General features: G+C 51.7%; 6 protein-coding genes and 1 non-coding gene across 7 annotated transcripts; 4 read left to right on the forward strand and 3 right to left on the reverse strand.

Moving 5' to 3' along the window:
• Positions 1-3,285: 3,285 nt before the first annotated feature.
• On the reverse strand, positions 3,286-4,743 carry N0V96_011829 (uncharacterized protein; the record flags this gene model as incomplete). Its single annotated transcript, XM_065759411.1, has 2 exons — positions 3,286-4,693; positions 4,736-4,743. 2 exons carry the CDS (start codon positions 4,741-4,743, stop codon positions 3,286-3,288), a joined length of 1,416 nt encoding a protein of 471 aa, XP_065611975.1.
• A 441-nt stretch (positions 4,744-5,184) lies between these two features.
• Positions 5,185-7,193, reverse strand: AGP2 (general amino acid permease agp2; the record flags this gene model as incomplete). The annotated part of the gene is made up of 6 exons (XM_053192619.1): positions 5,185-5,338; positions 5,392-6,213; positions 6,300-6,330; positions 6,393-6,825; positions 6,895-6,908; positions 6,962-7,193. The coding sequence occupies 6 exons, from the start codon at positions 7,191-7,193 to the stop codon at positions 5,185-5,187; spliced, it is 1,686 nt and encodes a 561-aa protein (XP_053049976.1).
• Positions 7,194-10,291: 3,098 nt separating this feature from the next.
• N0V96_011831 lies at positions 10,292-10,375 on the forward strand. Its single transcript has one exon. It is a non-coding gene; the product is annotated as a tRNA-Gln (tRNA).
• Positions 10,376-10,489: 114 nt separating this feature from the next.
• On the reverse strand, positions 10,490-11,485 carry N0V96_011832 (uncharacterized protein; the record flags this gene model as incomplete). Its single annotated transcript, XM_053192618.1, has 3 exons — positions 10,490-10,995; positions 11,064-11,363; positions 11,425-11,485. The coding sequence occupies 3 exons, from the start codon at positions 11,483-11,485 to the stop codon at positions 10,490-10,492; spliced, it is 867 nt and encodes a 288-aa protein (XP_053049975.1).
• A 3,290-nt stretch (positions 11,486-14,775) lies between these two features.
• N0V96_011833 (uncharacterized protein) lies at positions 14,776-16,683 on the forward strand (the record flags this gene model as incomplete). Its single annotated transcript, XM_053192617.2, has 3 exons — positions 14,776-15,077; positions 15,166-15,663; positions 15,717-16,683. 3 exons carry the CDS (start codon positions 14,776-14,778, stop codon positions 16,681-16,683), a joined length of 1,767 nt encoding a protein of 588 aa, XP_053049974.1.
• Positions 16,684-19,039: 2,356 nt separating this feature from the next.
• On the forward strand, positions 19,040-21,257 carry N0V96_011834 (uncharacterized protein; the record flags this gene model as incomplete). The annotated part of the gene is made up of 5 exons (XM_053192616.2): positions 19,040-19,558; positions 19,625-20,210; positions 20,286-20,384; positions 20,471-21,150; positions 21,228-21,257. The coding sequence occupies 5 exons, from the start codon at positions 19,040-19,042 to the stop codon at positions 21,255-21,257; spliced, it is 1,914 nt and encodes a 637-aa protein (XP_053049973.2).
• A 1,329-nt stretch (positions 21,258-22,586) lies between these two features.
• On the forward strand, positions 22,587-24,229 carry N0V96_011835 (uncharacterized protein; the record flags this gene model as incomplete). The annotated part of the gene is made up of 2 exons (XM_065759412.1): positions 22,587-22,590; positions 22,920-24,229. The coding sequence occupies 2 exons, from the start codon at positions 22,587-22,589 to the stop codon at positions 24,227-24,229; spliced, it is 1,314 nt and encodes a 437-aa protein (XP_065611976.1).
• Positions 24,230-27,863: the final 3,634 nt, after the last annotated feature.

Consider the following 27,863-nt stretch of genomic DNA (forward strand, 5'->3'; position numbering starts at 1 on the left):
AATGGCATGTTGCGACGCCAACTAAGAAGTCTCTGGTGAAGAGAGTTTGACACCTCTTCGCGCTGTTCGGCACTTAGGCCAGCTGACTTTCGGTGCGAATAGACTGAAGTCGTGATGTTGCTGGCAATCTGACGTAGCTCGAGGATGTGAAGGGGAACGGCCATCATAGAAGGCTTGAATATGTTCTCGCGCAGATCACTTTGTGCCCCAACGCTACCATCATCCCCCACTGCGAAAGGCTTGAAACTTGAGTCAGTCGACGGGCAAAATATTGATCCACATGAGTCCCGAGAGAGTGCCTTTCTTACCGTCACATCAATGTCATCTTCATTGATGGCAAATGGGCGGCCTAGAGCTATAGATACTACGCTGTTGGATGTGGTCAGCATGCCAGACATTGCAGTAGTGTGGATCTTGAGGCCTCACCGATCCATCATGTATACAGAAAAGAAGAGTCTCTTCCGCTTTTCAGACACGTCGGCCGGTAAGCTTTCGTAGGTTGAGGAAGCATGCATGCCCAATCCAATTGCCATACGCGCACCGAGACCAACCAAAGTCCATGTATCTGTTGTCGCAAAATTGAGCGAGAGACTCGAGCACAATTTCATGGCATCACTTACTGGGTCCAAGCTGGTTGAAGAAAGAATAAGATACCTGCAGAAGTACAACTTCCAACGCGGCCTTCAGTCATGAGTCAGCCTTCACCTACCTCATAAACTCACTCACACGGAGACTCGTACCATGTATCCATAATCGAGAGCACCCTCAAAGTGCTCAAGTGCTTTGTTGTAGTACATCATTGACTCGGACTCATCTGAAAGGGTGACTGAGCACTGAGCTGTTGATCCAATTGCAAGGACCATCCATAGGCGGAATTGACAAAGAGATGATTGAGCTAAAGCACACTGAGGATCCGCTCGAACATGCTCCAGTATCTTATAGAACTCCTCACGGTGAACGATTGGGTATAAGGTATGCGAGTGAGCAAAGTAGAAACGTATAAGCTGGTCAACATGACTGCCTTGGAACGAAACCGATTGCTTTGAGAGAGAGGTGGGCTCGGCTGGCGCGGTTGGGGAGAATCCATCAAGCATTGAAGGGTAGTACATAAAAGGGTCTCTGAATCCACTGAACAGCGTTGAATCCAAAAGGTCTGAAGTCGAGGATGGAAGGTTAAGCTGCGGCCACATGTCATCCCCAGTTCTGAAATCATTGAAGCTAAAGTCGGCCTTGTCGGGGTTCAGACGCCGGAGGACGGTTTGTGTCAACTTGGCGAAAGAGAGGCCGGAGGAAGATCCCAGATGACGATCAGCCGTGGCCTCAAAGGAGAGGATTTTGAGCTCTTCAACGAAGGAAGACGAGGACTGTAAGAGAGACATCTGTGCAGGCGAGGGCTCATAAGGCAGGTTTGTGCTGGTCGCATCCACCCCTTGGTGACTTAGGGTAATCTCTATGTCATTTGGATCCAGATCTATGACTTGCACTTGAGGGTCTGGTGTCCTTCCTGTCGCGGATCGTATTGAATCGAGTTCCTTTTCGAGAAACTTTACTTTTGCCTCGAGATTGCGCACGTATCTATTCAACATGTTCTATTCAGCAACTGTCAAATTATTTACACAAGATTGCAAAGTTACATCACTTACGTGACGGGGTAAGACGCCATAACACGATCATCATCGAGAAAGCTACACGGCACTTGAGCCCCGCTACAATTTCGGCATTGTGGCAACCCGCGATCACATCTCTTTTTTCGTCGGTGACATCGCTTGCACGACGTTTTGGCTTGAGCGACCACAAGTTCTGGCGCCATATCTGATGACTGTGTTGGGATGTAAGTGAGAAGACGGTCGGATCTCCCGACGGCAGATATTACCCCGCCCTCGTCTGATAACGGGAGATGATGCATGTCGGCCGGACCGACGACCAGCAAAAGAGCCCGATAAGCGATTCGCCGTTCATGGAGGCGAGGTTGAACGTCGAACAGCATTGAACATGCCTCAAAAGTCGCTCGAAACACTTCATTTGTAAATTCTAAGGATGGCTTCACTGGACATTACGCGACTCTTTTCGGTCAAGGGCTATGTGGCGGTGGTGACGGGGGGCAGTAGTGGGCTGGGCCTTATGATAGCAAAGGTATGTGACTCAACATCTCAGGATGATGATTCTCGGCCGAAAGACCGTGATCCTTTGTAACATCGCAAATCCTCATTTAAGTTTACTAGGGCCTCGTGACGAATGGTGCCAAGGTGTACGTGGCTGCTTTACCAACTGACCCGATAGATGAAGCTGTCAAAGAGCTCAACGACTTGGGCAAGTCCTCTGGAGGAAATGCGACAGGGTATGGCAGAAATTCTGGCCCATAACAACACATCTCTGACATTTGCAGTGTGCCATGCGACCTGTCGTCGCATACTGAGATTGAAAAGCTCGTAAAATATGTTCAAGAACGCGAACGAAGCCTTGACTTATTGGTATCAAACGCTGGTATTCGACGGGATCCGCTAGATCTTTGCAACCTCGAGACTGATAATGTCCTCGAACTACAAGCTTCGATGCAGTCTTCGAGACTATCTGACTGGAAAGAAACTTTTTCTATCAACGTCACATCACACTATTATCTGGCTGTCGCATTCCTTCCCTCGCTGCATTCTGCCGCTTCCCATGATGGTAGCCGTGAAGGACGTGGCGCCATAATCATCACGAGCTCATGTGCCAGTATGCACAATGTTACTAACGTTGACTTGACGAGCTACGCTGCAAGCAAAGCCGCTACAGATCACCTGGTGAAGCTTCTGGCCGCTAAGTTTAGAAATTTCTATGTCCGAGTCGTCGGGCTGAATCCTGGATGTAAGTGAAGGAAGGCCACCAATCAGCAGACGATGTTGCTGATCGTGTCACATTCACCTAGTCTTCCCAAGTCGCATGAATCCTGTTGGACAAGAAGGCAACATGTTTAATTCCTTGTTCGACAAGGTTCCTGCGAAAAGAGCTGGCCAAGAAGAGGACATCGCCGGCGCGGTGATCTATCTTGCTAGTAGAGCCGGGGTAAGTCTCAAGCCCTCTCGTTCCTACGTTCAAGACCCGAGTATCAACCCTAGGTGCGACCTTTACGTTACTTAATGAACTGATCTGCGAAAAAAAGTCGTACGTTGACGGCATCAACCTATGCATTGATGGCGGCCGCATCCTTGTGGCGAATGGGCAGGAATAAAGCTTCAATCACGGTAGATGCAGGGACAGACTGTGGCCAGATGAGACTAGGTGAATCAGTAGTAATAATGCACCTCACCATACTCTGCCCTCCTCAAAAGCAGCCCTCGCTGCAGCATTAACCGTCGCAGCCTTAGTCTCATAAGTCTGTCTCTGCTCTTCAGACAGGGCTTCCATGTCCCATCTTTTCAACACCTCCTGCCATTCCGTCTCTTGCTCACCGCGAAATATGCCCAGCCCCGTGACAATCCCCATCCGTGCGGGTACCCCAGCAGTCCTTTCTCCACGGCTCGCAAGCCCTGCTGAGTTCCTCGCTTGTTGCTGCCGCTCTCCTGGAGATGGAAGAGCAAAAGGTGCCGGCTTTTCGGCCAGAGCTGTCTCATACTGGGCCCAGGTCTCGCGGCGCAGCGTCTCTGAACGGGCACGGTAAATTGCCTTTTGTTCTTCGGATAGTGCGGACCACCTAAGCTCGACCTCGTGACCTGAGATACCCGCTTCATCAGCGAACAGGGTGATTGGGTTGCATGGCGTAGCTGTGGGTGGCCAGGGGCCAGATCCGAAGCGACCAGTGGGCGACGGAAGAGTTCTTGCGGGCCATGACGACGGGAAACTGATGGTAGAAAACAGGGATGGAACCTCTGAAGATGCTCGGAGGGTAGCGAGGTATTCGCTGTTCTGGGCGGCCATCTCTTCGTCTGTAAGATTACCGAGCTGTTGCTGCTCATGGAGAGCCATCATGACGTTAATGACATCGCCAGGCTGTTGTCTCTGCCTTGACTGACCCTGAGGCTCGTGCGATGCGGGTTCTGGCATGACAAAGGACTGCATCGGACCAAGGCCAGAGAACGCCGGTGTCATCTGTCGTACTTGTTGAAACTGGCCCGCTTGATGCATCAGAGCAGCGTGAGAGACGGCGAAGTCCAGTCCCAATATGCTTGACAGCAGCTCTACGGCTTGTGCAACCCCAGGCTGGCCTAAAGCTTGCGATATAGCCACCTCGGAAAAAGATGCATCGTCTCTGGCGTGAAAGTGGCGCGCTAGTAGCGCAACTTCATTGTCGTTCAACACCGTGCTGAAATGACCGCGATCTAAGGCATCCTTCCCCTTGGCATAGAGCTCGATGGGCGTGCTGAGCTGCCCACCCGTAGCGCGTTGGATGTTAGCGCGCACCACATCTGGTGGAGGCCAGAGGAGTGCCTGGTGCATCTCATCCGTCGAGAGGGAATCAGGACGAGCGAGTGTCTTGCCCACGACGTCGCCGAGGCGAAGGAGGAGCTGCCGCTCGTCATCTGTGAGATGGTACTGTTGGTTCTGGGCTTTGATGTAGAGGGCCCTTGGGATTTCCTCGCCTTGGGCTGATTGCGCGTTTCGTTCAGAGATGGAGCTCTCGATGGTCGCGTGTAAAGCTACATCGGCGCGACGCATGGTCTCGGCACCCTCCTCTGTATCAAGGTCTCCATCGACATCGGGCCAATCCTCCTCCCTGGTTCCAAGACTTCCAAAGTTAGAATCTAGGTTTTGTGACCCTGTCATCTCGGATGTAAGTGATTGTTGTCTTTGAGTTGTTAAATTATCTCAAGCAGGCACGCAAAGATAAAATCCCGTCATCCAACAGTGACTTACACGGACGGGAATTTGTCCAATTCAAGCAAAACGTCCGCTTCGCCGCAATCCTTTACAACCTATTGCAGGCAGCAGTGTTCATGTAACATCTTGGACAAAAAGTGGATGAGATTCAAATGCCACAGTACGACATAGACTCGGTGTTCAGTGACGAAGGACTTTTTATTCGAATAATCCTCAGTTGTCTTCATGCTCACGGGATATCTATTTCTCTCCATCCTAAATGCCGTTGATTCGATGGACGGACATTCGAACATGATCTACCCAAATAACTTGTCTAGAACTTTCTCAAAGACGTTCCTGGTTGTGCCCGTTAGAACTAGTTGTTAGTTATCGGATGAGATCGTCAACTTACTTGGCAGGAGTAGGCACAAAAGTCCTCTCGTACTCGTCAATCTCATCCTTGTTGCGGTACAGATCGACTTCTTCAGGCTTGAAGATTTTGGTCTTCTTGAGGAACTTCCAGCCCAGATACAGCACGGGGAAAATACCAACCATCGTGTATCTGGCGTTTGTCAGTGTACCATTCAGGTCAGCCAGAGACATTGCTTGACTTACGAGAAGAGGAAATCAGGGATGCTCCAGTATCCATCCAAAGGCAAGAAAACGGTGTATCCTCCAACGAACGTCATGATAAAGGTGCCGATGAGACCGTACCAGGCAGCGTACGGCTGGAACCAAGCCTTGTAAGGCAGGGTATCGCGACTGATGCCCTGAGCCTTGAGAGCACGGTAGAAACCCAGGTACGCCGTGCACATGCAGGAGAAGTTGATCAGCTGCGAGGCGGTGACCAAGCTTACGAACCAATTCAGCACAACAGCAGTGTTGGCACTGAGTTGCAGGAAGCTGAGCAGGCCGATGAGCAAGACGGCAATGACGCAGTAGACCGGAACGCCCTTCTTCGTGCACTTCTTGAAGAAAGCAGGTGCCTTGCCCTCGAGAGCCAATCCGTACAGCGATCGTGAGGCGCAGTAGACATATGAGTTACCCGCGGAGAAGGCAGCCGTGAGGACCATGGCGTTGATGATGTGCGGCAGGCCACTGATCTTGAGACGGTTCATGGCGACGACGTAGGGCGAGGCTGAGGCGCCGGGCTCGCCGTCCTTGAAGGCGCGAGTGAGCTCTTCGTCATTGTAGGGGACGAGGATGCCGACGCAAAGGGAGCCGAGGACGAAGAAGGCGGTGAGGCGGTAGAAGACGGCGTTGAAGGCGCGGGGCATGACTTTGCGCGGGTTCTCGGCCTCGCCGGCGGCCATGGCGACGTAGTCGGGTCCTGCGATAGTGAAGGAGGCTTGAATTAGGCATTGCAGGAAGCCGAGGAAGCGCCCGAGGGAGCCGCTGTAGTAGAGCTCTGTAAATGCGCCTGGTTCGTACCAGTATCTAGATGAATCAATCGGTCAGATCAAAGGACGTGGCAGAGGGGAGAGAGAGAGAGAGAGAGAGAGAGCACAAAGACAATTGCCTACCGGAAGCCGAATCTGTCTCCAAGCGGGTTTCCTATAGATAGAATCAGTATGGTGTTTCGAACTACCGAGCATATTATGCATGGAGTAGCATACCTCCCAGCATGACGATGAACGTAAAGATGATGAGTCCTACGATGAGCAAGAACTTGCCAAGCGCAGCCCAGAACTCCGTCTCTCCGTACCACTGCACCGCCATGACGTTGATAATACCATATAAGACGAGAATGATGGCAATAATGCCTCCTGCGGGTACCACGTCGCTCCAAAAGTGGATAATCAGGTTGCAGGCGACAACCTCAAAGGGGACGAGAGCGGCTTCAAAGACGAAAAAGTTCCAGCCGGCAGCGAAACCAAAAGCCTCATCGACGTAGCGACCGGCGAAGCGGATAAAGGGACTCGAGATCGGGAGGTAGGTGACCATCTCGGCCATGCTCAAAGTCACGGCCAAGATGAAAGTGCACCAGATGGTGAAGGCGAGGAATAAGCTGGCGGGGCCGCCATTGAGCAAGCCTCTTCCGATTTGAACCTATGTGTTTGTGTGAGTACCTGAGGTGAGATGTGATTTATGATCGACTTGTGCTTCATAGCAACGTACGTAAAGAGCGGTTCCTGCATACAACGTGAGTTGGATTTGTCTCTAGAAATCACGTGTAAAGACCTACCAATTGTTCCGCCAATGCCAATCAGTTGAATGTGGCGCGACTTGAGCTTGCGGTGAGTATGGTCTCCCTTGTCGCCGGAATCGAGGGAAGAGCGAAACCCGCCGTCTAGAGGCTCGCCATATGGCTCACCGACGCCCTTTTCATCGGGAAAACGGCCATGTTCGGAGTAGCCGCCTCCGTAGCTGGGAAGGCCGTCGCGGTGTCCCGCTCGCTCGATGCCGGTGGATGACATGGTCGGTCGGTCGGGGCGAGGGGAAAGATGTGGGGGATTAGGCCCGGTTTAGTGGGGGATCTCGGCGCGGCCTCGTTTCGAGTCGAGTCGGAAGGGTGATCGGAGAAGAGGGGAACTTTGCGGTCCAAGTGTGCGCTCGTGACGGGTTGAGCGAAGTTGATAATCTTGGGATTGATCTGTAGCCTTGGAGAAGTCACGGTTATGTGAACCTCAAATTACCAAAGGGCTTTGAGAAGGAGACAGAAGAATTGGACTTTGAATTCCATGAGGGTTTCACACTACACACAAGCACCGGTCGATGTCTCGGGTCTGATGTGGTTTTTGCTCTTCGTGTGAAAAGAAGTACGTTAGGAAAAGCCGCACGTAGGAGAAGAGGAAGAAGAGCGAGAAAGGACCGAGAGAGCTCTTCGGCGCGACCAACACTGCGACCGCAGATCCTTTTCAAGAATTCCCAAAGATCAGGGACCGCAGCAATTACACTGCAGCGTCGCAGCGGACAGAGAGGCGGGAACAGTGGGGTGAGACTGAGGGGTGACGGACTGCAAGAGGGAGGACTGCAAGAGAGTGGATGTCTCTGTGCGAACCATACCCAACGCGGGATGGGCCCGAAGAGGTATGAGGAGAGGTAGCGAGGAGGCGGCGACCGGGGATGGGGGAAGATGGGGCGGTCCAGCTTGTTTCTTCCGGGGATGGTTCCCTCTCTTTTCCAAGCCTCGGAGTTCATGCCACGGGTTGTTGTTTCTCCAGTCTATGTCCTGTAGCCGGTGTAGCTATCTGTAGTAACGGCAGTACTTTGATTCTATACTCCACAAGTAGTAATAACTCATGTCTCTCGAAATGGCTTTTCTAATTAGACTCCGCGTGAAATGTTTCCGAGTCCCGGCAAGTTATCGGTCCCTGAAAACGACTCTCCAGCGTGGGCAAAGACTGGCCAGAGCTCGAGAGTCGACAAGGTTCACCCACCAACACTGACGAGAGGGGTACCTGGGGGAACGTATCTACATGTATCTATATTATGATGCTTGATGACGCTGTAGAGAAAATAGAGAGCCTTATCAACCCCCTTCGAGAAGGTAGTTAGAGTCCTCAGATACGATGCGTGTTGTGCGACAGCCACACTGCCTGCGCTGTTGGCTGGTGCTATGATCTCTCACACTGCTATCAAGCGTGGTCGCCCAAACGTGTACAGGCGGGAGAAGCAGCATAAGAGATTCGGTGACGGAGTGCCCACCATGTTGGGTCAGCTGCAGCTGTCTGGTCCTCTGCAGGATGCACATCGCTGCCAGTGACATACCGATAGCTCTCGGTCTATCTGGACCGGGGCTCTCTTGAATGCCATTGACTGCTGACAGCAGTTCGAGACCATTCGTCAGCGCGTCCCAGCAGCTTGGCATCGGTGTGTCCGGTCCATGTTCCATCCCACGCGGCCCAGCAGCGTGGCTTGCGCTGCGTACGGAAAGGGTAGTACGGCCTTTCGACAGGAAGAACGAGGCATTTTTATACCTAGCGAAGATGAGACTTTTGCCCGACGATTGGCTGCCCATTGCGTGCTTCGTGTGGGTGAAGACGCCGTTCCAGCTGCCGTTCGCCGCATGGGTAGCAGGTCCGGTTTATTTAAACCACATACCTGGTCCTGGGCTCTGGCGAAATATGATTGAGCAATGTTGCGATGGACCCCTTGGGCCAAGGCGGAGCGAAGCTTTTGGGGATTGGCGACAAGCAATGAGGCTGCCGGGGGACAAGAGATGCCTCATCGCGGGATGGCCAGGCGCATTGGCGACTTGGCTTTGGGGGCAAAGAAGCTTCATTTGCTGCTCACATCACGTCAAGCATCCCGCGGGAGATGGAAAGGCCTGCTCTCTGATTATGCAGGTGGCTGGTCGAGTTGTCTGCGCCTCTAGCAGCACCCAGATGGAATCCCATTCCCATTCCCCGATGGCGTTACCGTAAGCTTTGATTGTGCCTCTTGGCATCTTGGCAGATACATGAAGCCAATTGCTTTGCCAATTGCTCTGCCAATTTGCCGTCGAGAGCCGGTCAGGATCCCTTGGCAGGCTAGAGTTCTACGTCACGCTATCAAGCAATGATAACTCGTCAACTGCTCTAGAGCGTCTCTCATTGGACGGGCGAAAGCTGGATGTGTCCATTGCCCACAGCGTCGTCGGCATACCTACACTACACAGTAGTGTTTTCGCGCCGTCTCCAAGTCTTGGCCTCATAGAAGGTAACGTAACCACGACTTCGAGGTGATCAAAGTGAGACTGGTGATATCATTGGTCCAAGTCCGAATGATCAAATGGAAGCAAGCCACCGAAGACCCCATGGGATTGAGTTTGGCAGCAATTGAAATGAGAGGTTGTTGACTCGGGCCGTCTTCCTGCCCCAGCCGGTTCGCGCTCACAACATCCACCAAGAACCTCGGAACGGAATCACAATTCGGTACCATTCGTCAACAGTCAACGGCCCATTCAGCCATTGAGGTTCTATGGTACTTAAAGACTCTAGAAGTAAGCTTGGGCACATAGCGTAGTCTGGCGCAGGAACGCGCGCCGTGTCGCGAACCTTCAGGCTTTTTGGCGGCGCCCCAGTACCTAGAGCCGCTGCATTCATGGCCCTTATTAAACCTAGTTAGAACCCCTCGCTTGGAGCTGAAGTTCATCGGGGCAATTCCTCCTTGTTCTACCACCGGGACCCTCTCAAAAATTTGACGCCGATTCTCACATGCTCACTTGTCTTCGGCCTTTCATTGAGTGACCACACGCTTCTGATTATGCTTTCGCTTAGAAGTATATTGCTCTTGATGCATGTATCTGTGGTCTTGTGCAGCGACACGGCATCCAGGGCGCCATAACCACGCTTACCCGCGATTTTCTCAGGTTTTCGCAACTCCAGCGATTACCATCAGCAAATAACGAAACAGCAATACCTAGTGTACCAGACCTATATTACACCGGATTATCATCGAAATTTAGGAGACTTGACGAGCGATGCGTCTCGAGCAGCCTTGCGACACGAAAGAAAGTTTCCACCGCGCTGCCTGCTTTACTCTATAGCGCAACCCGCGGGCTAGGCCATCAGTAACAGGCACCAATCATAATGGTCTATTAGTCTAGTTGGTTAGGACGTCGGATTCTGACTATCAGAACCTTCCGTAGGCCCAGGTTCGAATCCTGGATGGACCTCATTCCCTTTTGCCTCGACGACAAAGTCTGGTCAGGTTTCATTTTTGCCCCTGTTAACTAGTCCTGCGTCTGCCTTGTCATTTTGCCCAATTTCGGTATGTTGCGACAAGATGCTTACCACCTGGCGACCTTCTCATCAGACCAATACTCTCCAGTCTTGCCACCAATATCCGCAATCGCCAGATGCACCGGCGTCTGCGCACCCTCGTCAGGCGTCTTCGTGCCGCCGCCTCGCGTCATGTCCGTGACCACGTACCCGGGATGGCACGAGTTGACGAGCAACTTGCTTCCCTTGTCCTGCAACTCCTTGGCGATGGCCTTGGTCATACCAATCTCTCCAGCCTTGGAAACTGCGTACGCGGCGCTGGGCCAGCCTTGCTTCTCCTGCGTGCCCTTGTCGACCGCGGCGGTGAAATCCTCCATTAGCTTGGTGACGTCCGAGACGGACTGTGCGTCGAGGAAGCGCTGCTTGATTTCTGGCGAGTACTTGCTCAGGGACCCGGACACTGATGCGACGTTGACGATGCGCCCGTCTGGCTTCATGATCGGGATCCAGGCGCGTGTCGCTTCGAGTGTGCCATAGTAGTTACATGCTAGGGTGTTCTTCACCACGTTTGAGTCTTGTGCACAGAGAGTGTCAATATCCATGTTGAACCACCACAGCACAGCACTTAAAGATCGCGCTTACCAAACCCTTGCATGGCAATACCGGCGTTGTTGATGATGAAGTCAACGCCATCGGGGTGCTCCTTCTTCAAAAATGCTGCGAGATTCGAGATGCTGGATGAATCTGAGATGTCGAGCTGCTGATACTTGATGTCCGCCGCACCACCGTGGGTCGACAGTGCCTTAGCCTGCTTGAGATCCGCGTCGCCTTGAATCTTGCTGAGTGCTTGCTCACCGCGAGACTTGTCGCGCGCAGTCAAATAGATGAGCAGCGAGCCATTGTTTAGGTGGGAGTTGGGGTATTGCAGCGCAAGCTGTCGGACTGGTGAGAGAGTAAGAAGTCAGTTGAAATGACGCGATTCTGGGGTGGCATGACATCCTACCAACTGCAAATCCGATGCCCTTGTTGGCACCGGTAACCACACCAACTCGTGAGTATGTCATGGCGTTTTTAGTAAAGAAGAGCCTTTGAACCCAAGTTTGGAAGATGCAAGATCAGAAGAAGGGGAGTAGCTCAGGCAAGCTGATCGTATTGGCACGAACTGTTTACTGATCCATGACATCACTAGAATTGACATTTGACCGTCTATTAGTCATCGCGTCGCGCACTGAAGTTCTGTCTTCTTCTAGGTTTCAGCCGGCGACACCACGGTCACTTACGGCATGTATAGGCCCCGCTGAGCCTGAATCCCATGCCGAACACCTCGGCCGGGACATGGAGAAGTGGAGTGACGCCCGGTCCCGCACCGTTCGGCCTGCGGGTGCAAGTACGATGTGCATTGCACCGCTGACGACCGCCATCTAGATAACGTTTTCCACTTCACCACCCAGTCGAAGAAGTACCCTGCGTCGAGATGTTGCGTCTACGTCTGTGGCGCGCAGTCGAGACGGAGCTTCCCACCAGTCAAGACACCGAAATATGCACTCGGATGCGCAGCCTATTTCCAAGAGTAGCTATGATGTGCTTGATGCAGCATGAAAAGATGCTTCGCGTGCAGCTTGCATTATGGAAGAAATATGCGATTGGCATGTTGGAGCATAGCATGCAGCGACATAGAGAGCCCATCGTTCCGCCCAATGGTGGCTTTTGGAGAGGCAAGCCTCACTTTCCCTGTTGCCGTTGGCCTGCTACAGCATGAAATGCTACTTATGCAGAAGACCAGGTGCGGGGTTTGCTTCTTTGGACCTATATGCAGCTCAGTAAGATTCGCTTGTTTTCGAGGGTATTAGAGCGCTACTATTCCCGTGGCAGCTATTACTCCATGTTCGAGGAGATTATGATTTGCGTGACCATCTATTCACTCAAAACATTGTCTACATCTTTTTCACTCCTAAAATTTGCAGCTTACTTGAGATGGCCGAAATTCTCGGGATAGTAGCTAGCGTCGCAGCCCTTATACAGCTTGCCAATTATAGTGAAAAGTTCGCAAAGGCTTTACTCAAGTTCTCGAGACAGAATAGTTCTCTACGGAAAGAAGTTGATCGATGTGTCTTTCGAGCGCAGGATTTCTCATATTGTATCGATTTGACTCAATTTGCTCTCGAACGACACTTCAGAAAGTACACCGAGTCTTCTCTTCTTCGATATCTTTTATCCCAAGGGATACTCCAAGGGATACTCCAAGGTATACTAAATCGGTCGAGGTTGATAAGATGGCGGCTTGAAAAGGCAATCAAAAGAGTCCGATCACTTCTTCGGGGCGGAAACGCCGTTTTCAACTTTTTCAAGTGGTGGTATCAGAAAGACAGTATTCTGGATCTATTTCCTGAAATGGATTCTGTAAAAATCAGCCTCCAGCTACTTGTGTCAGCCACTCAACTCGAGGTTCTCGACATGGAATGCAATGATTCACTCTTTGACAGTGAAAAGTTTACTTCCAATGAAGAACAAATGTACGTTTTCACAAAGGTACTGGCTTCTTCAGGAGTCACCAATTTTGTTCTCGACTCACGATCAAACAGCAAGCGCCTGAAATAGGTTATTAGACGGAATTTGAACACAGTGAAAAGATTAGAAGCCCAAAATGGAAGAGCAGACAAAACAACGAGCCCTTTCGCACACCAGATGCAGTCCACCGGCTCTCTCTACGAGCTTTTATTACCCTTAGGAAGAAGTATGGTAGATACTGGTAATGTCCCGAAGCCTAAGCCCGTCTCAGCAACGTCGTCAGAGTCATCTACTAGGACCAGAGAGGTAGCCTTTGACGTCGAAAGTAACGTTAAATCGAACACTAATGGAATGGCAACAGACCTACAAATCGTCTTCATCTGACAGATCCATGCCATCAGTATCTTCAGCTCCTTCGCGTGGATCAGACTCCCAAACGCAGGCATATTATTACGATGACGAGGCCCTGTACAAACTGGAACGCCGCTCACAGTATGAGAGACTTTCACGCAACCGGTCATCGTCGGCTAAGATTACGCCGCCATCGCCACCAGGCCCACCAGCTACTGTACGCAGTGTCAATCATGGAAGCGGTGCGAGTTCGAACATGCGGGAAGCTAGATCCGTTTTCGCATTGCAATTTCAACGCCGGCAGTTTGAAACGCTCCCTAAGAGAGTATTCGAAGTGAACACTGCGAATTTCGATAAGTCGATTGCTCACTCCCAGGTATTAGATAATGGCCAATTCTCTGGCAAAATCGTAACTGGCAGGGTCAATACCGCTCTTGAAGTCAGCATAATCTCGATCACCGAAGCCGGAAGACTTGATCTGAACGTGATCTCGTGCGAACAAGACAAGGAAACCAAATTTAAATTCGACCAAGGCAAAATTCAGCCATGTATCGGCATGGTGACTTTCACCATCTACCACAGCCGCATCGCTTATTCTCAATCGCCGACCACAAGTCATAAAGTCTACGTGGTAGAGCACTGCCACCCAGAGCTAATATTTGGCAAAGACTTCTTTGATAGAGACGGAAACTCGAAGCAATAGGGAGGGACATGCGACACCCACACAAATTCCTTTGAAAAAGGGTTCTCTCTCTCTGTATTTTCATCGTTCCATGTAATAACAAGTAATTGGTTTTCAGATGTATTGGCCTTAAGATTGGCAGCCCTAGTAGCTAACTATTTCACCATTCGGTATGAGTATCAGACAATCGGGACAAGGGTTCAAGCTAGACCTTACATGCAAGTACGGGCGAAACTGGCTACTTTGATTAAGAATAAATAATGAACATGGCTTGATTTCCATTCGCATCGCATGCGACTACTAAATCCTTCGTTGAGCTGGATTGCAATACAAGACTTCAATTAGTCACTGCCCTATTTCTAAGTCGTAGGAATTAGAGCTACTAAACCGATATGAGTAAGTGCAATTCTTTACTGCTGTATCTGTTGCTCACCAGGTCGTCCCGGAAACCCTGTTCAATCCCCGCAAGACTAGTCGCACCCAGGCTTGCTTTTGCGCACTGCAACTCTCCTATCATCTCCTATCAGTATCTCAGCCCCCAAGAAGATGTAGCCAACCAGTGACAGAACCTGCGCCCCGCCGCAATCTGGCAAACCCGGATCGGCATCTCTGGGCGGGGCAGAGTTGCACACAGCACGTCAGCTTATCAGCTGAGTTGTGAGGCTTTAAAAGCTGCACATGGGGCACACCGACTATGTGGCTATGCGTGCGTGCCTAGGCTCATTTCTATGTCTTTAGCCGGTCTTCCGACTATCCAGTCCGTGACTTGTGTCCTGCATCTCACTTGAGGAAGCGCAGCACCGAGTGGCCAAGATGTACAAGGCGCAGTTCTGGTTTGCCATCGTGGCGGGTATTGAAACCTCTTTGGCCAGCTGCAAGTTGAGCACCTCTCAAAGCTTGCCCGGAAACTCGTCAACAACGGTACCTTCGGTGTTCCCGCTGCTTGAAGATGTGGGGTCTGCAGACTTGTTCCCGATGCCACTCTGTGGAACTTTCAAGTTGGAAGAGGCGACGATTGACGAGATGCAAGTAGCATTAGCTGCTGGCACACTCACCTCTCAGCAGCTGGTCGGGTGTTATATCCAGCGAACCTACCAGACGCAGGAGTATATCCAGTAAGTAGACCGACCTGCACATTGGAGTTGTGTCTGCTAAGCAGATGGCTTAACCATATGAGTGGATGTATGTTAATGTGCACAACAGTTCTATTCTGCAAATAAACCCAGATGTTTTCCAGCTAGCCGCCAAGATGGACTCGGAACGCAAAGCTGGAAAGATCCGAGGCCCACTACATGGCATCCCATTCACCGTCAAGGACAACATCGCCTCCAAGGACAACATGGAGACAACAGCAGGCAGCTTTGCGCTCTTAGGCAGCATCGTCCCCCGTGACGCTCACGTGGTGAAGCGCCTTCGCGAAGCCGGCGCCATCTTGTTCGGCAAGGCCGCTCTGAGTGAGTGGGCCGATATGCGCAGCAACAACTACTCTGAAGGGTTCTCGGCTCGAGGGGGTCAGTGCCGAAGCCCGTACAACTTCACACTTAACCCGGGCGGTAGTAGCACGGGGAGTGCTGTTGGTGTTGCGGCGAATGCCATTGCTTTCTCGCTGGGCACGGAGACGGATGGTAGTGTCATCAATCCTGCCGAGCGAAATGCCATTGTTGGATTTAAACCCACAGTCGGTCTGACTTCCAGGGCTGGGTATTTTGAGTCCATGGGCTTCTCCATCCAAAACCTTACTAACTCGAGGGCAGGGTCATTCCTGAGAGCGAGCATCAAGATTCTGTCGGAACCTTCGGTCGCACAGTCAGAGATGCTGTGTACGCCTTTGATGCAATCTATGGCATTGATGAGCGCGACAACTACACACTGGCTCAGGAAGGCAAGACGCCCGAGGGGGGTTACGCCCAATTCCTGTCTACAAAGGAGATCCTGAAAGGCGCCACCTTCGGACTTCCCTGGAATAGTTTCTGGGCTCTCGCGGACGATGAACAGAGGGAGTCTCTGGAGCAATTAATCAACCTCATCACCTCAGCTGGGGCTACGATAGTAAACAACACTGAAATCACCGACTATGAGACCATCGTTAGCCCGGATGGTTGGGACTGGGACTATGGCACCACAAGAGGCTACCCGAATGAGTCCGAATACACGGTCGTTAAAGTTGACTTTTATAACAACATCAACACCTATCTTTCTGAGCTAAAGAACACCGACATCAAGACTTTCGAAGATATTATTGCATTCAACTACGACAATGATGGAACCGAGGGCGGTCACCCTTGGCCACTTGGGACAGCAGCGTTTTACTCTGGCCAAGACGGCTTTTTGGCGTCTCTAGAATCCAAGGGAATCAAAGATGAGACGTATCTCCAAGCTGTCGAGTTCTCCCAGCAATCAACGCGGAATGGCATCAATGATGCCCTCACTTCTTCTAATGGGACGAAGTTGGCCGGACTCCTAGTCCCTCCTGACGTTGGCCAGACATATCAAATTGCTGCCCAGGCCGGATATCCTATGATCACCCTTCCAGCTGGGATTCGCTCTAGCACTGGGATGGGTTTCGGCCTCGCCATTATGCAAACGGCGTACGGGGAAGCAGAGTTGGTCAAGTGGGGGAGTGCAATCGAGGATTTGCAGTTGACGACGGAGGGAAATTCGTACAAGAGGACTCTGCCTAATTGGTATGAGTACCTCACGCGAAATGTTCCGGTCTTCTGATGTAAGAAGACTTCATGTGTGCAAGTCCCTGAGTCCTGTATTTACTTAGCAACTTGAAGATGTGTCGTTTTTCGTCGGGATGCAGTGTGATTCGTGCCTAACTGGATCGGGCAAGGGTGGAGAAAAGTTATTTCTCTACGTATGAAATAAGAGTACAAAGTAAGTTGAGATGTGACCAGAAATCAGTATATGAATTGGGTGCTCTGGTCTATGTAGCTGTTGATTTTCTATGTTAATTTCAAACTGTTCTTAGGCGCACACAATCATCGGAGCTGGTTCAGTTCTGGACATTGAGCCTGTAGCGACTGCGTCGAACTTTTTTCTTACTTGTCGACGCATCGTAAAAGTGTGACCAAATTGGATATCGCACTTTGAGCATCTTTCCTTTGGAAAAGGAACTCGCATTCTGCAAGGTCTAGGATCTAGCGATAACTTGCCGTGTGGGATGAAATCATGCGCTGACATCCTGTGTTGCCGGCTGAGAAGTTTGCATCATATTTATGATGGAGCCCACACCAGCATATTCCATGAGTCTGTTCTGCACGGAGTGATTTGAGTTCGTCATCGAGCCAAATATAAAATACTTAAAGACGCCAGGCCATCCTGGACCGGCTCCGGAGCCCGCATGTCCCGCGACTCGAAGTACATAACAAGCCCGAGTCGTTCATCCCACGTCACAGGCTTGGCGACCCACGACTTTTAGTGGATGACATTAGTGCAGCGTTCCACTACACAGAAGAGAGGGGAGGAAAAGAGAAACGTATGTACCGTATGCAAGAACCCAACTTGACCCGGGTCAATCATGCCTCGTTACTTGGATCAACTTCCCATCTTACGATGATTGGAGGCTAGGCTTCGACGTCAGCTTCAAGAAGCATGACGCACAGGGAGGCAACGGCTTAAAAGAGCAACAACGTTCTGACTGGTAGAGGGATGTTGGAACTGTGTTTGCATGCTAAATTGAATATTCATCATAGCAGCAAGCCAGAAATAAATGCCCCCCTTTTGCCAACATGAATGGATTGAGCGGTCAGCATCCTAGTACTTGTCTGCATCCGTCCGTATTCGTACATGGGTGTAAGTTGTGACCTAGACTACATACCCAGTGTCCTAGGATCTCGGACTTCGTGTAGACAGCACCGCCTGCCACATCCAGAACTCTATCGTCTGATTCTTGGGATGATGCATTAGCCGAAGTACAATCCCTGCCAAGGTTGTGGCCGTTTTCCGACGATCATCTTGGCTCAAGCAACTCAAATCTTGTGTAAAGCGTACATCGAGCTCGCTACCGACTATGGGGATAGCCAAGACTCAAATCTATGTGGCTCTATGCTACCTACCTGTTCTGGTCACAGGATCGAGCGTGCCAAGCATGTCAGCAACGGGCATAGCGGACGTAAGGCTGTGTTGGAGGTGATCGCACTCTGTTCTTCTTGACGAAGGTTTACTCCGTAGATTCTCGCCGAAGATTAACCTCTTTCGTGTGAGGTAATTCTCGGAGAAATAAGCTGGGACAGGAGTTGTGATGACTAAAAACTCAAATTTATTGACATGGCTCCGCCGCCAAGACGCATCCGACAACGAAGAAGGATCTGATAAGATGGGCCGGCGGGACTCCCGCGCGCTTGAGGAATTTCTTGACACCAACGGGGCAACTACAAGGCAATAAACAGAGGAGCTTGGCTCGGTTAGGTGTTTGCGAGTGGAGAGGGTAACGCAAACAGAGTTGATGAAGCAGAAAAAGGAAGCTGGCGAGAAAAGAGGTCGCTCGGGACTCGGGATATTCCCACTTATTCCCTTCTTTTAGGTTATAATTTACCTTAAACAGCCTTGTCATGTGGTGATCAGCAGCTGCAGAAAAGAGGCGCGGAACATTGCTCTAACATTCCCCGAAGGTCCAATTAGGCTAAGATCCCGTTGGTACTTGCAGTACCGTCGCACATAAAGTTGTACAGAGCCAACAGCATGTGCCTCGCTAATGGGTTGTGGCCTCCGCAACCCCGTCAACTCGTCTCTGTATCCTGTTCTGTTGGTTGTCCAGCAGCACCGCCGCACAACTTGGCAGCTTGGCGACTGATCCATCTGGCGGGCCCATCTCCGAGCTTTCCCCTGCATATGTTGACCTTCCGAATCAGAAGTCTAATATGACATGCAATTGTGAGATCTACAGTAAGCACAGTAACGGCTTTGGAATGCTTCCGGACGAGCGCCAAGTGCTTTGCCCTGAAGACAACGAGAGTTGTGTATAAGTAAAACGATTCACCATGTCTCCTTGCAGAAGTTTAGATGGATCTCTAAGCAGCTTTCACTCTCTTTTACATAGTCTGCTTGCTAGCAGAGACACTCATTGTTTACCATGCCATTCTTTCACCAATCTAAGCCCCAGTGGCTGAAAATTGCATCCGCGGTCCTCCTCGGAGCAACCTGTGTCGCTGACGCCTACGTGATACCCCGCCAAATCAACTCATCTCAATTGCTGAACAGCTACGATTATGTCATTGTAGGTGGCGGAACCGCAGGCTTGACTGTGGCAGACCGTTTGACGGAGGACCCTGAAACCAAAGTCTTGGTTCTCGAAGCTGCAGACTGGGGCAACATGCCCGAGAACCTCAAGGTTTCCTTTCTCACCCGGACTTCAGCCTTTACAGACCTTCTTTGGCCCGGACTCCAGTCTGTTCCCCAGCCTGGCCTGAACGGAAGGACTGGCAATGTCTTCATTGCCAAACAAGTCGGAGGTGGTGCGTCGGTGAACGCCATGATGAACATGCGTGGTTCGGCCGAGGACTACGACCGCTGGGCTAGCCTTTTCGGATCCGAGGCTCAGCAGGGGACTGCCGACTGGAGCTGGGATGGCATCTTGCCGTTTTTCAAGAAGGTAAGAGCAGGGACCTAAAGCAACAACTCAATCACCACGACGCGAAGCTGACCATCACTCCGACAGGGCCTCCATTTCACTGAGCCGCCTCCCGAGCTGACCGAGAACTTTGACAGCGTCAAGTATGACGCCGCATACTGGGGAGACTCATCGGAGATCTATGCAGGGTGGCCCCGATTCTACTACCCCGGTGTTAAGCCCCTAGTTGAAGCTTTCAAGGAAATCGACGGAGTGGAGTTCCCGGCTGACAGTGGTGCCGGAAAGCCCGGTGTCTTCTGGTTCCCCACGCTCATGGATCCCCGTACCGTCACCCGCTCCTATGCTGGCACCGGTCACTATCTCAACGTCAATGCCACTCGTCCGAACTACCACCTTTTGCTCAATACTCAGGCCCGCAAGTTGATTCTTGACGACAAGCTCTGCGCTACAGGGGTTGAGTTCCCGTTAGGAAACAACAGCTTTGTCACTGTTACCGCAAAGAAGGAGGTCTTGCTCGCTGCTGGTGCCATCCACACTCCTCAACTCCTGCAGCTTAGCGGCATTGGACCTAGGAGCCTTCTGGAAGCTGGTGGCATTGATGTTCTTGTCGACCTCCCCGGCGTTGGCCAGAACTTCCAAGACCACAGCAGTCTCTCTACCATGAACATTACTCGTAAGTTGTTGAAGGAGTCTATGGGCACGATGCAATAGACTCTCGACCGATAAGAAGAAACTAACCCACGGATAGTCTCTAAGCTCACTGAGATCCACCCCAACCCGACCGACCTAGTTGAGGGAAATGACTTCAAGACTTGGGCCGACGAAGTGTGGGCAGCCAACAAGACCGGTGAGTGATTCTATGTCCCCAAGACAGAGCTGTCTTACCCGTATCTGCCTCACCTTGACTGACTCGTCACAATTCGCACGAAACAGGCCCTTATTCTATTGCGTTGACTAATTTGGCCGGCTGGCTCCCTTTCACCGCCGTGTCCGACCGAGCTGAGGAGCTCGCCACCAAGTTGGAGCAACAGGACTTTGCCAGTCTCCTGCCGACGGATGCCGCGTCCACAGTTGTCGCCGGTTTCAAGGCGCAGATGAAGATCCTGGCCGCCCAAATGCGCTCCAAGGACACGGCATTCACTCGCATGCAGCTCATTGCAAACCAGGGATCCCAGGGCCCCGTCGCGATGCAGTCCTTCAGCCGTGGCACCATCAACATCAATACGACCGACCCGTGGAACACTGAGCCTGTGATTGACTACCGCGCCCTGTCCAACCCTATCGAGGCCGATTTCTTTGTTGAATCGATCAAGTTCCTCCGCCGCTACAACTTCAACACCTCTCTGGCCAATCAATTCGACCCGGTCGAGTACGCCCCCGGTCCCGAAGTCACCTCGGACGAGGATCTCAAGGCCTACATTGCCGGCGCCATGTCACCAACTGACTACCATCCCGTGGGCACTGCATCTATGATGCCACTTAACCTGGGCGGTGTTGTCGACCAGACATTGCGGGTATACGGAGTGAAGAACCTGAGAGTCGTTGATGCCAGTGTCATGCCCATGGTTCCCAGCGCCAACACCTGCCAGCCCACTTATGCCCTTGCTGAGAAGGTGAGTCTGCTCCTATTGCTTCTCTGTTTTCCTAGCCCAATTGGTCCATTTTACTGACGAAATCTTCCCATTGAAAGGCAGCGGAAATCATTAAGCAAGGCGTCTGAGTTGATCGAAGTGGTTGATTAGCTCAAAAACATCTTTTTCTCCGGTCTTTATTACTTGTGTGTACATGTGAATTGTGGAACTTAAATAGAGTGTCATAAGGTATTTCTACAATATTATGTGAAGTATATATGTTCTAGCTACTACCTATCGATTCACTTAAAACATTCCCACAGAGAGCAGTAATAGAGCCAATGTTCCAGTGCCGATTCATTTGGGACTCTGCATGTTGCCCCTACCAAATGAGACGGACCCTACAAAGTGAATTAATGTAATTCGAGAACTTACGCTATGCTCACGCTGTACTCAAACCAAGACTAGACACCATCCAGTATGCCCATCATCTTTAGGCAGCAAAAGTTCGTTGAACAAGCATTGGCATTGTGGATTCGACCGCGCCACGACGCCGTTTATCTCGCCCGATGCTGCGGGCCGTCAGTGCGTGGATCTCCAACCGTCTAAGACACAATGACGGATTGGTTTCACTCATTTCCCATGGCACAAGGCGCGGCATTCGTATGTGGAGCGTCAGCAATTGGTCTGCAGCTTCGCCTCGTCCGAGTTTCCCTAGCTAGGTAATACTAAGTATTATTGCGTGGGTTCGGCCCTTGTGAGCTGTGCGCTGCGAGCCAGAAGGATCACGCTAAAATCTGATGGGAACATGAATTATAACTCCGTGTTTTGGTACCATGTCTGCCTGCCAAGAGACAACGAAAGCCCTTTCAAGAATGAAATAGCTGCAATTCCGCAACGATTGCGACTTTTGGAATATGGTGATGAGTTCTCAAAGGCAAGTTGAGCCAACATTCCTATTGTCAACATGAGCCGCAAGACTTTTGGCCTCGACGCCTCTGATTTACCACAGGACCCATACTATCCCCAAACAGACCCTACAGGCCCTAGTTTCCTTGATACAGAGGGATGTCTCTGTGCTTTACAGGTAACACCAGCCGGTGGAGCCCCGGAACCAGCTTGGCAATGTATTGGAGACCAAAGCCAGGGAAGCATCTACACAATCAGGACCGGCAGATGGTTTAACACACTCAATGGAGCCGGCAATGCCAATGGACCCATTAATGACGCTTCAAGTCCGCCGGATACTGAAAAGCCCCTACGGTGGCTCTTTGGAGCATTGCGAGACTCGCCGGGCAACGACGGGCTGAGTGTGTACGACAGCGCCTGCACCGGCAAGAATAACACCAGATTCTCGACCTCGTTTTACGAAGCAACGGCACAGATCAACGCAGGCCAGCAGCCATATAGCGCCGCGCCGTGTTATAGACAAGGGGCGGTTCCGATAGAGATCCAGACAGTGGAGAGTTGGCAGGCTGATGGGTGCAGCCCGGGTTTTCTATGTGAGTATAAGTCCCAGAACTTGCGGGTGTGCGTCCATCGGATAAGGGTTGCTAAATCTGGCCTAGGTGAGAATAACACCGTCAACTCGATACCTCAGTACTGCCCGCCGCTGGACGGTTGTCAAATGGCGAGGTTGGCATCGATTACCTGCAATTTTGGCGGGAAGAACGCTGGCATGGGCCCTTTTGAGCCGGTTGTCTGTCAAGCTGGGAACTACTGCCCCGAAGAGAATAATGGCAAGGTTTCTATCGTCTGTCCGGCTGGCTCATATTGTCAGCCTGGAGCCGCGACTCCAACACCATGTTCAGTTGGCAGCCGTTGCCCGGAAGGTTCTTCCTACGAGCTGTTCCTCATCCCTCTCGTCATCTTGATCATTGTCGATGTTCTGGCGATCGCTGGCATGGTTATCTATCGATTCCGAAAGCGCCTTCGCGACCATCAATCGAACAAGAACCGGAGACCAACCTTAAAGCGTGGCATGAGCAGCATGAAAGCTCAGATCACGGGTTACAGGGCACTTTCGGAAGATACAGACCGCGAAATGCTCCCGATGAGCGCGACCTACATCCCCAACCGGACTGATTCGTACGGAGGGGGGTTTCAAGCCGCCCTTGAGCTCGGTTCCGAATACTCGGTCAACATCAGGCCCACGAGCGAGATGCTCAATCCTCAACTGATGGCATTTGTCTCCTCGATGAGGCGTGCGACCGATGCAACCAACTTTGGTCTCTCCTTCAGCTACTCTGACCTCAGTTTCCAGCCCAAGAAGAGCTCCAAGGTGATTCTTCAGAACGTCACAGGATCCATCGACCGGGGAACTTTGACAGCTGTCATGGGCGGATCCGGGGCCGGCAAGTCAACTTTCGTCAACGTTCTCATGGGTAAGACCAAGAACACAGGAGGCACAGTGGCTGTGAACAGCAGTCCAGACAAGTTGAAGCGGTACAAGAAGGTGATTGGGTACGTGCCTCAAGACGACATCGTGCTGCCGGAGCTCACGGTCTACGAAAACATTGTTCATAGCGCAAAAATCCGCCTGCCCCAGACTTGGTCAACAGCTGACATTGAGTCTCATGTTGATTCTGTCATTGACTGTTTGGAACTCTCACACGTACGCAACTCCTTGGTGGGCTCAGTCGCTGTACCCGTCATTAGTGGCGGACAGCGCAAGCGCGTTAGTATCGGTATGGAACTGGCATCTGCTCCGATGGCAATCTTCTTGGATGAGCCGACGAGTGGTCTTGATGCTACCGCAGCTTCATCTCTGATGCGGACTTTGAAGGCAGTTGCGCGGCTGGGAATCACCGTCATCGTCATCATCCACCAACCCCGCACCGAGATCTTTGAGAATTTCGATAATCTCATTCTCCTCGGCAATGGCCAGACTATCTACGAAGGTCCCCAAGCTGAAGTGCAGGACTATTTTGAAGGCCTCGGCTTCGGCTTCCCAAAACACAGCAATCATGGCGACATAGTCACCTGTCGTGATGGCTTCAACCATCCATGGCCTCACCGCATGTCACGTGACCTCGGTTACATAATCACCCGAGGTCCACACTCGCTTACACTCTCTATTTCAGGGCGAACCTCGTGCCCATTTCCTACTTTCAATAGATAACCGTTCTCTATATTTAACGTCGATGCCCCTATTTGTGACTATACGACAGTTATGAGCCCAGCTCTAACTTAGACCACTGAACCTCTGTTGAAAAGTCACTTTCTGGGAGCTACGATTTACTGTATCTTTTCTTACACTCGATTTTAACCCCCACCACGCTCACGAAGCCCGTTCCTGAGCGACTATGTCTTCCGAGAAGGCTTCTGAGGCGATTGGGCGTAAGCTTAACCACTGACGAGACTGGCCGAAGTGGTACCTCGTTCTACGAGTAGAGGCCTGCTCGAAGGACGTCTGGGACCTGCTTGACCCAGACGACACGAAGTCACCCTCGAATCCTTCACTTTTTACTGAGTCTATTCTACCTATTGAGGAATACGTTAAGACACGAAATGCCGCCCAAGAACAAGCTCATAGAGCGGCTATGGCCGAGTATAACCGATAACTCGATTACTATACTCAGCAAGAAGCCCTGGAAGACGATGCTAGGGACGATCTGGCACAACAAGACGGCCTCGTAGAGCAGCCTTCTCTCCCTACGAGGCCTAAGCTAGTTACGGCCAACCAAGCGCGTCTTCTTGAGGAATATACCTCTTTCGTCCAGTAAATGGCATCCAAGACAATCTCTTGGTCACGAAAAGAGAGATCGTACGAGTCAATGGACCGCTGGATTACCAACTCCGTCGTCCAGGACATCCTGGAGAACGCGAAGGAAGAACTTATCGATTCGCCCGACTGCTCACTTCGTGCGATAATCAGAGTTCTTAAGCGAAAGTACGCCCCGAGCGACTCAAGTTCGCTTACAATCGCCCGAGAGGAATTCAATGCGGTCATGAGCAGAGCAAACTCCAACGTTAATCCCACCACTTGGATTAAGGATTTCCATTCAGCCTACTGCCGTGCGGTACAGCTCCAGCTACCCGAGGTCCAGGGGACTCTCGCTTCCAAATCCTTCCTCTACGCGACCGCTCGCCGCTTCGCTCCAAACTGGTCCAACCAGGAGCTCACTGATATTGTGAAAATGGAGCGAAGGGGCGAGGTGGTGCCCGATATGGGCCATTACGCCGAGATATTCGACGACCTCCTACACGAGGAGGCGGTGTACGGCAAAAGTCGTGGACGAAACCTTGTAATTTTCGCAACACTGGCGGGTCGTTCAGACTCCCCTGAGCAGAGCGAGGCAAGACCTGACTCGTCCACGAACTGCCCTTGCGAAGGGACCCACCGCTGGAAACCAATTGAGTGCGCGAAGGTGGAGTTCGCCCTTGTTGGAAAGACGAAGTGGGAACACATTCAGCTAGACGGAACCGAAGTCAGCAGGATAATTACCCGCCTGAACACTGATAAATACACCGATCTTCGCGCCGACCTCGCCCGGAAAGGATGGATACGAGCGAGAGCCCCCAGTAGATCTAACAATAATAACCGAGGAAGAGGTAGAAGGCCAGGTAAACCGGGAAAGTCGGCAAAGAAGTAGGATTCCAAAGCGTCTTACCCCTCGAATGTCGTGGCCATAATTATCGATGTTGCTCTGCTACCAGAGTTAAACACGATAGATAGCAAGAACGCTAATCCTGCCGTCTTCTCTATCCCTTTCACGGGCCCACACCTCCTTTCTAAATGTACGGTTATGGATAACTGCGGCGCAGTCCACCTCGTCAATGACCAGTCGCTTCTGGAACCCGGATCAATCCGACAGTGCGATGGGACCGAGAATGTGGATTCTGGGACGGCGTCCTACCCTATACTCGCTCGCGGGACGAGGATTATCCGAAACGTCCTCATAGGAGCGAAGGGACCCAGAACCGAAGACTTAACCCTTCACAATGTCGGCTTCGTTGAGAATTTCCACGTTAACGTCGTGTCGGAAGCCCTGCTTCGGAAGATGGGTATCTGGTACTCTGGTTTTGACTGTACTCTTCGCTTCGGCGACCCGTCTAAGAACGTCGTAGTAAAGCAGCTCGTTAGGAAGGTCAACTTAGTCTTCCTGGAATACAAGCCCTATTCGTCCTATTCACTGCCCAGAAGTCTCTCTTCGCTGGTAAACGTGATTTCTACCCGTGGTCAGCATACACCTCGTCCCTCGTATCAACTGAGGGGCGAACGAACAGATTCGGCGTGGCTCTGGCACCTTCGGTCTGACATCTCGCGCCAGCAGCACTCGAGAAACTCGTGCTAGCCGCTCGGGGGGTGAGGATCAAGGGACCAAGTCGCCTAGAATGCCAATACTGTGCGACCACCTATGCGAAACAGGTCATCTCAAGACGCACCTCAGAACGAAGAGTAACTAGGCCGTATTTCAGGATCGCCTGGGACCTCTTTGACTACCTACCTGCATACGAACGAAGCAAGTGGCTTATGCTAATTAAGGACGAGTACTCGGGCAGGATCTTCGTTTTCCCAAGAGTCATGAAGACCCACGACATGGTATTCAGGGTCTTATACCTGTTCGAGCGATGGGTACGCACCCAGAAAGGTCTTGCCATTTGCAAGATCCGGCAAGACGTAGAACGTGCAGTAATCGCAATTAACGGCGAGACTCGCTTCTAAACCTGGGTGAAGGAGCTCGGAATCGAACTAGAGACTACCCCTCCGTACACGAAAGAGCCAAATGGAGGTGGGGAGCGAGCCGGCCAGGAAATCATAAGCAAGGCGATCAGTATGATGTCTGCAGCCGGGCTGCCGAACGACCTATGGGTAGAAGCTGTGTTAGCAGCAGCCTACTTATACGACATTAGCCCTAGGCAACGTACCAACTGGCTCTCGCTAGTTCAAATCGAGGAAGTCTGGTTTAGCCACTACTTTAGGTGGTGGCAACCGATAAACACGCCGAGGCTCGCCCGCGATCTACGTCCCCATTGGGGGTGGACGTACGCATACGGCTGCCGGGCGTACCCTCTGAAGAGGGACCGTGAGAAAGGAATCGACAAGAGACGCTTCAAGGTGGAGCAGAGGGGGCATATCGGATACCTCGTGGGATACGTGACGAACGCCCACAACATGTACAGGATCTGGATCCCCTCGCTTTCAGAGGTTATTATTACACGTAATGTGACGTTCGACGAGACCGTTTTCTACTTGAAGAACGACGCGAAGGCCGCAATTCGACTGCCCGAATCAAGGTCCGTGGCGGATGAAATCCAACAGCCGCTCACGACCATCGATCCTGAGCTTCAGTTGCTCGGAGTCGTAGATGAGGAAGAGGCCTCGCTGATAATAGACCAAGAGCACCCATCACCACCTACGCTCGCTCCGCAGGAAGTAAACCAGACCGTGGAAAAGTCTAGCTTGCTTTCGAGCGGACGAAGCGGGTGGCTGCTCACCCCCGAGCTAACTCCCGACTTCCAGAGTCCGGAACTAGGCCCGGCCCTCGCGCAGCCGACCGAGGTTGTGAACGAGGCCGCAGGGGGAAGCCGACCCTCTTGCAGAGAGGGTTGAGGACGTAATATACGTACAGACAGAAGAAGTGACTCCTTCGAACTCCCACGAGGAGGACTCTTCTGCCCGACTAGACCCCCGATGATCCCATCCAGCCGACGAGCCCACGTCGAGAAGCAGGAGAGGTGAACGACCCAGCCGGAGATTCCGAAGCGGCCGATTCCGATGGCCGTGAGGATGATGGGTATACTAGACGAAG

This window comes from Colletotrichum fioriniae (genome assembly GCF_027942845.1).
Source record: "Colletotrichum fioriniae strain IMI 355084 chromosome Unknown scaffold_19, whole genome shotgun sequence".
In the NCBI taxonomy this organism is placed as follows: Eukaryota; Fungi; Ascomycota; class Sordariomycetes; order Glomerellales; family Glomerellaceae; genus Colletotrichum; species Colletotrichum fioriniae.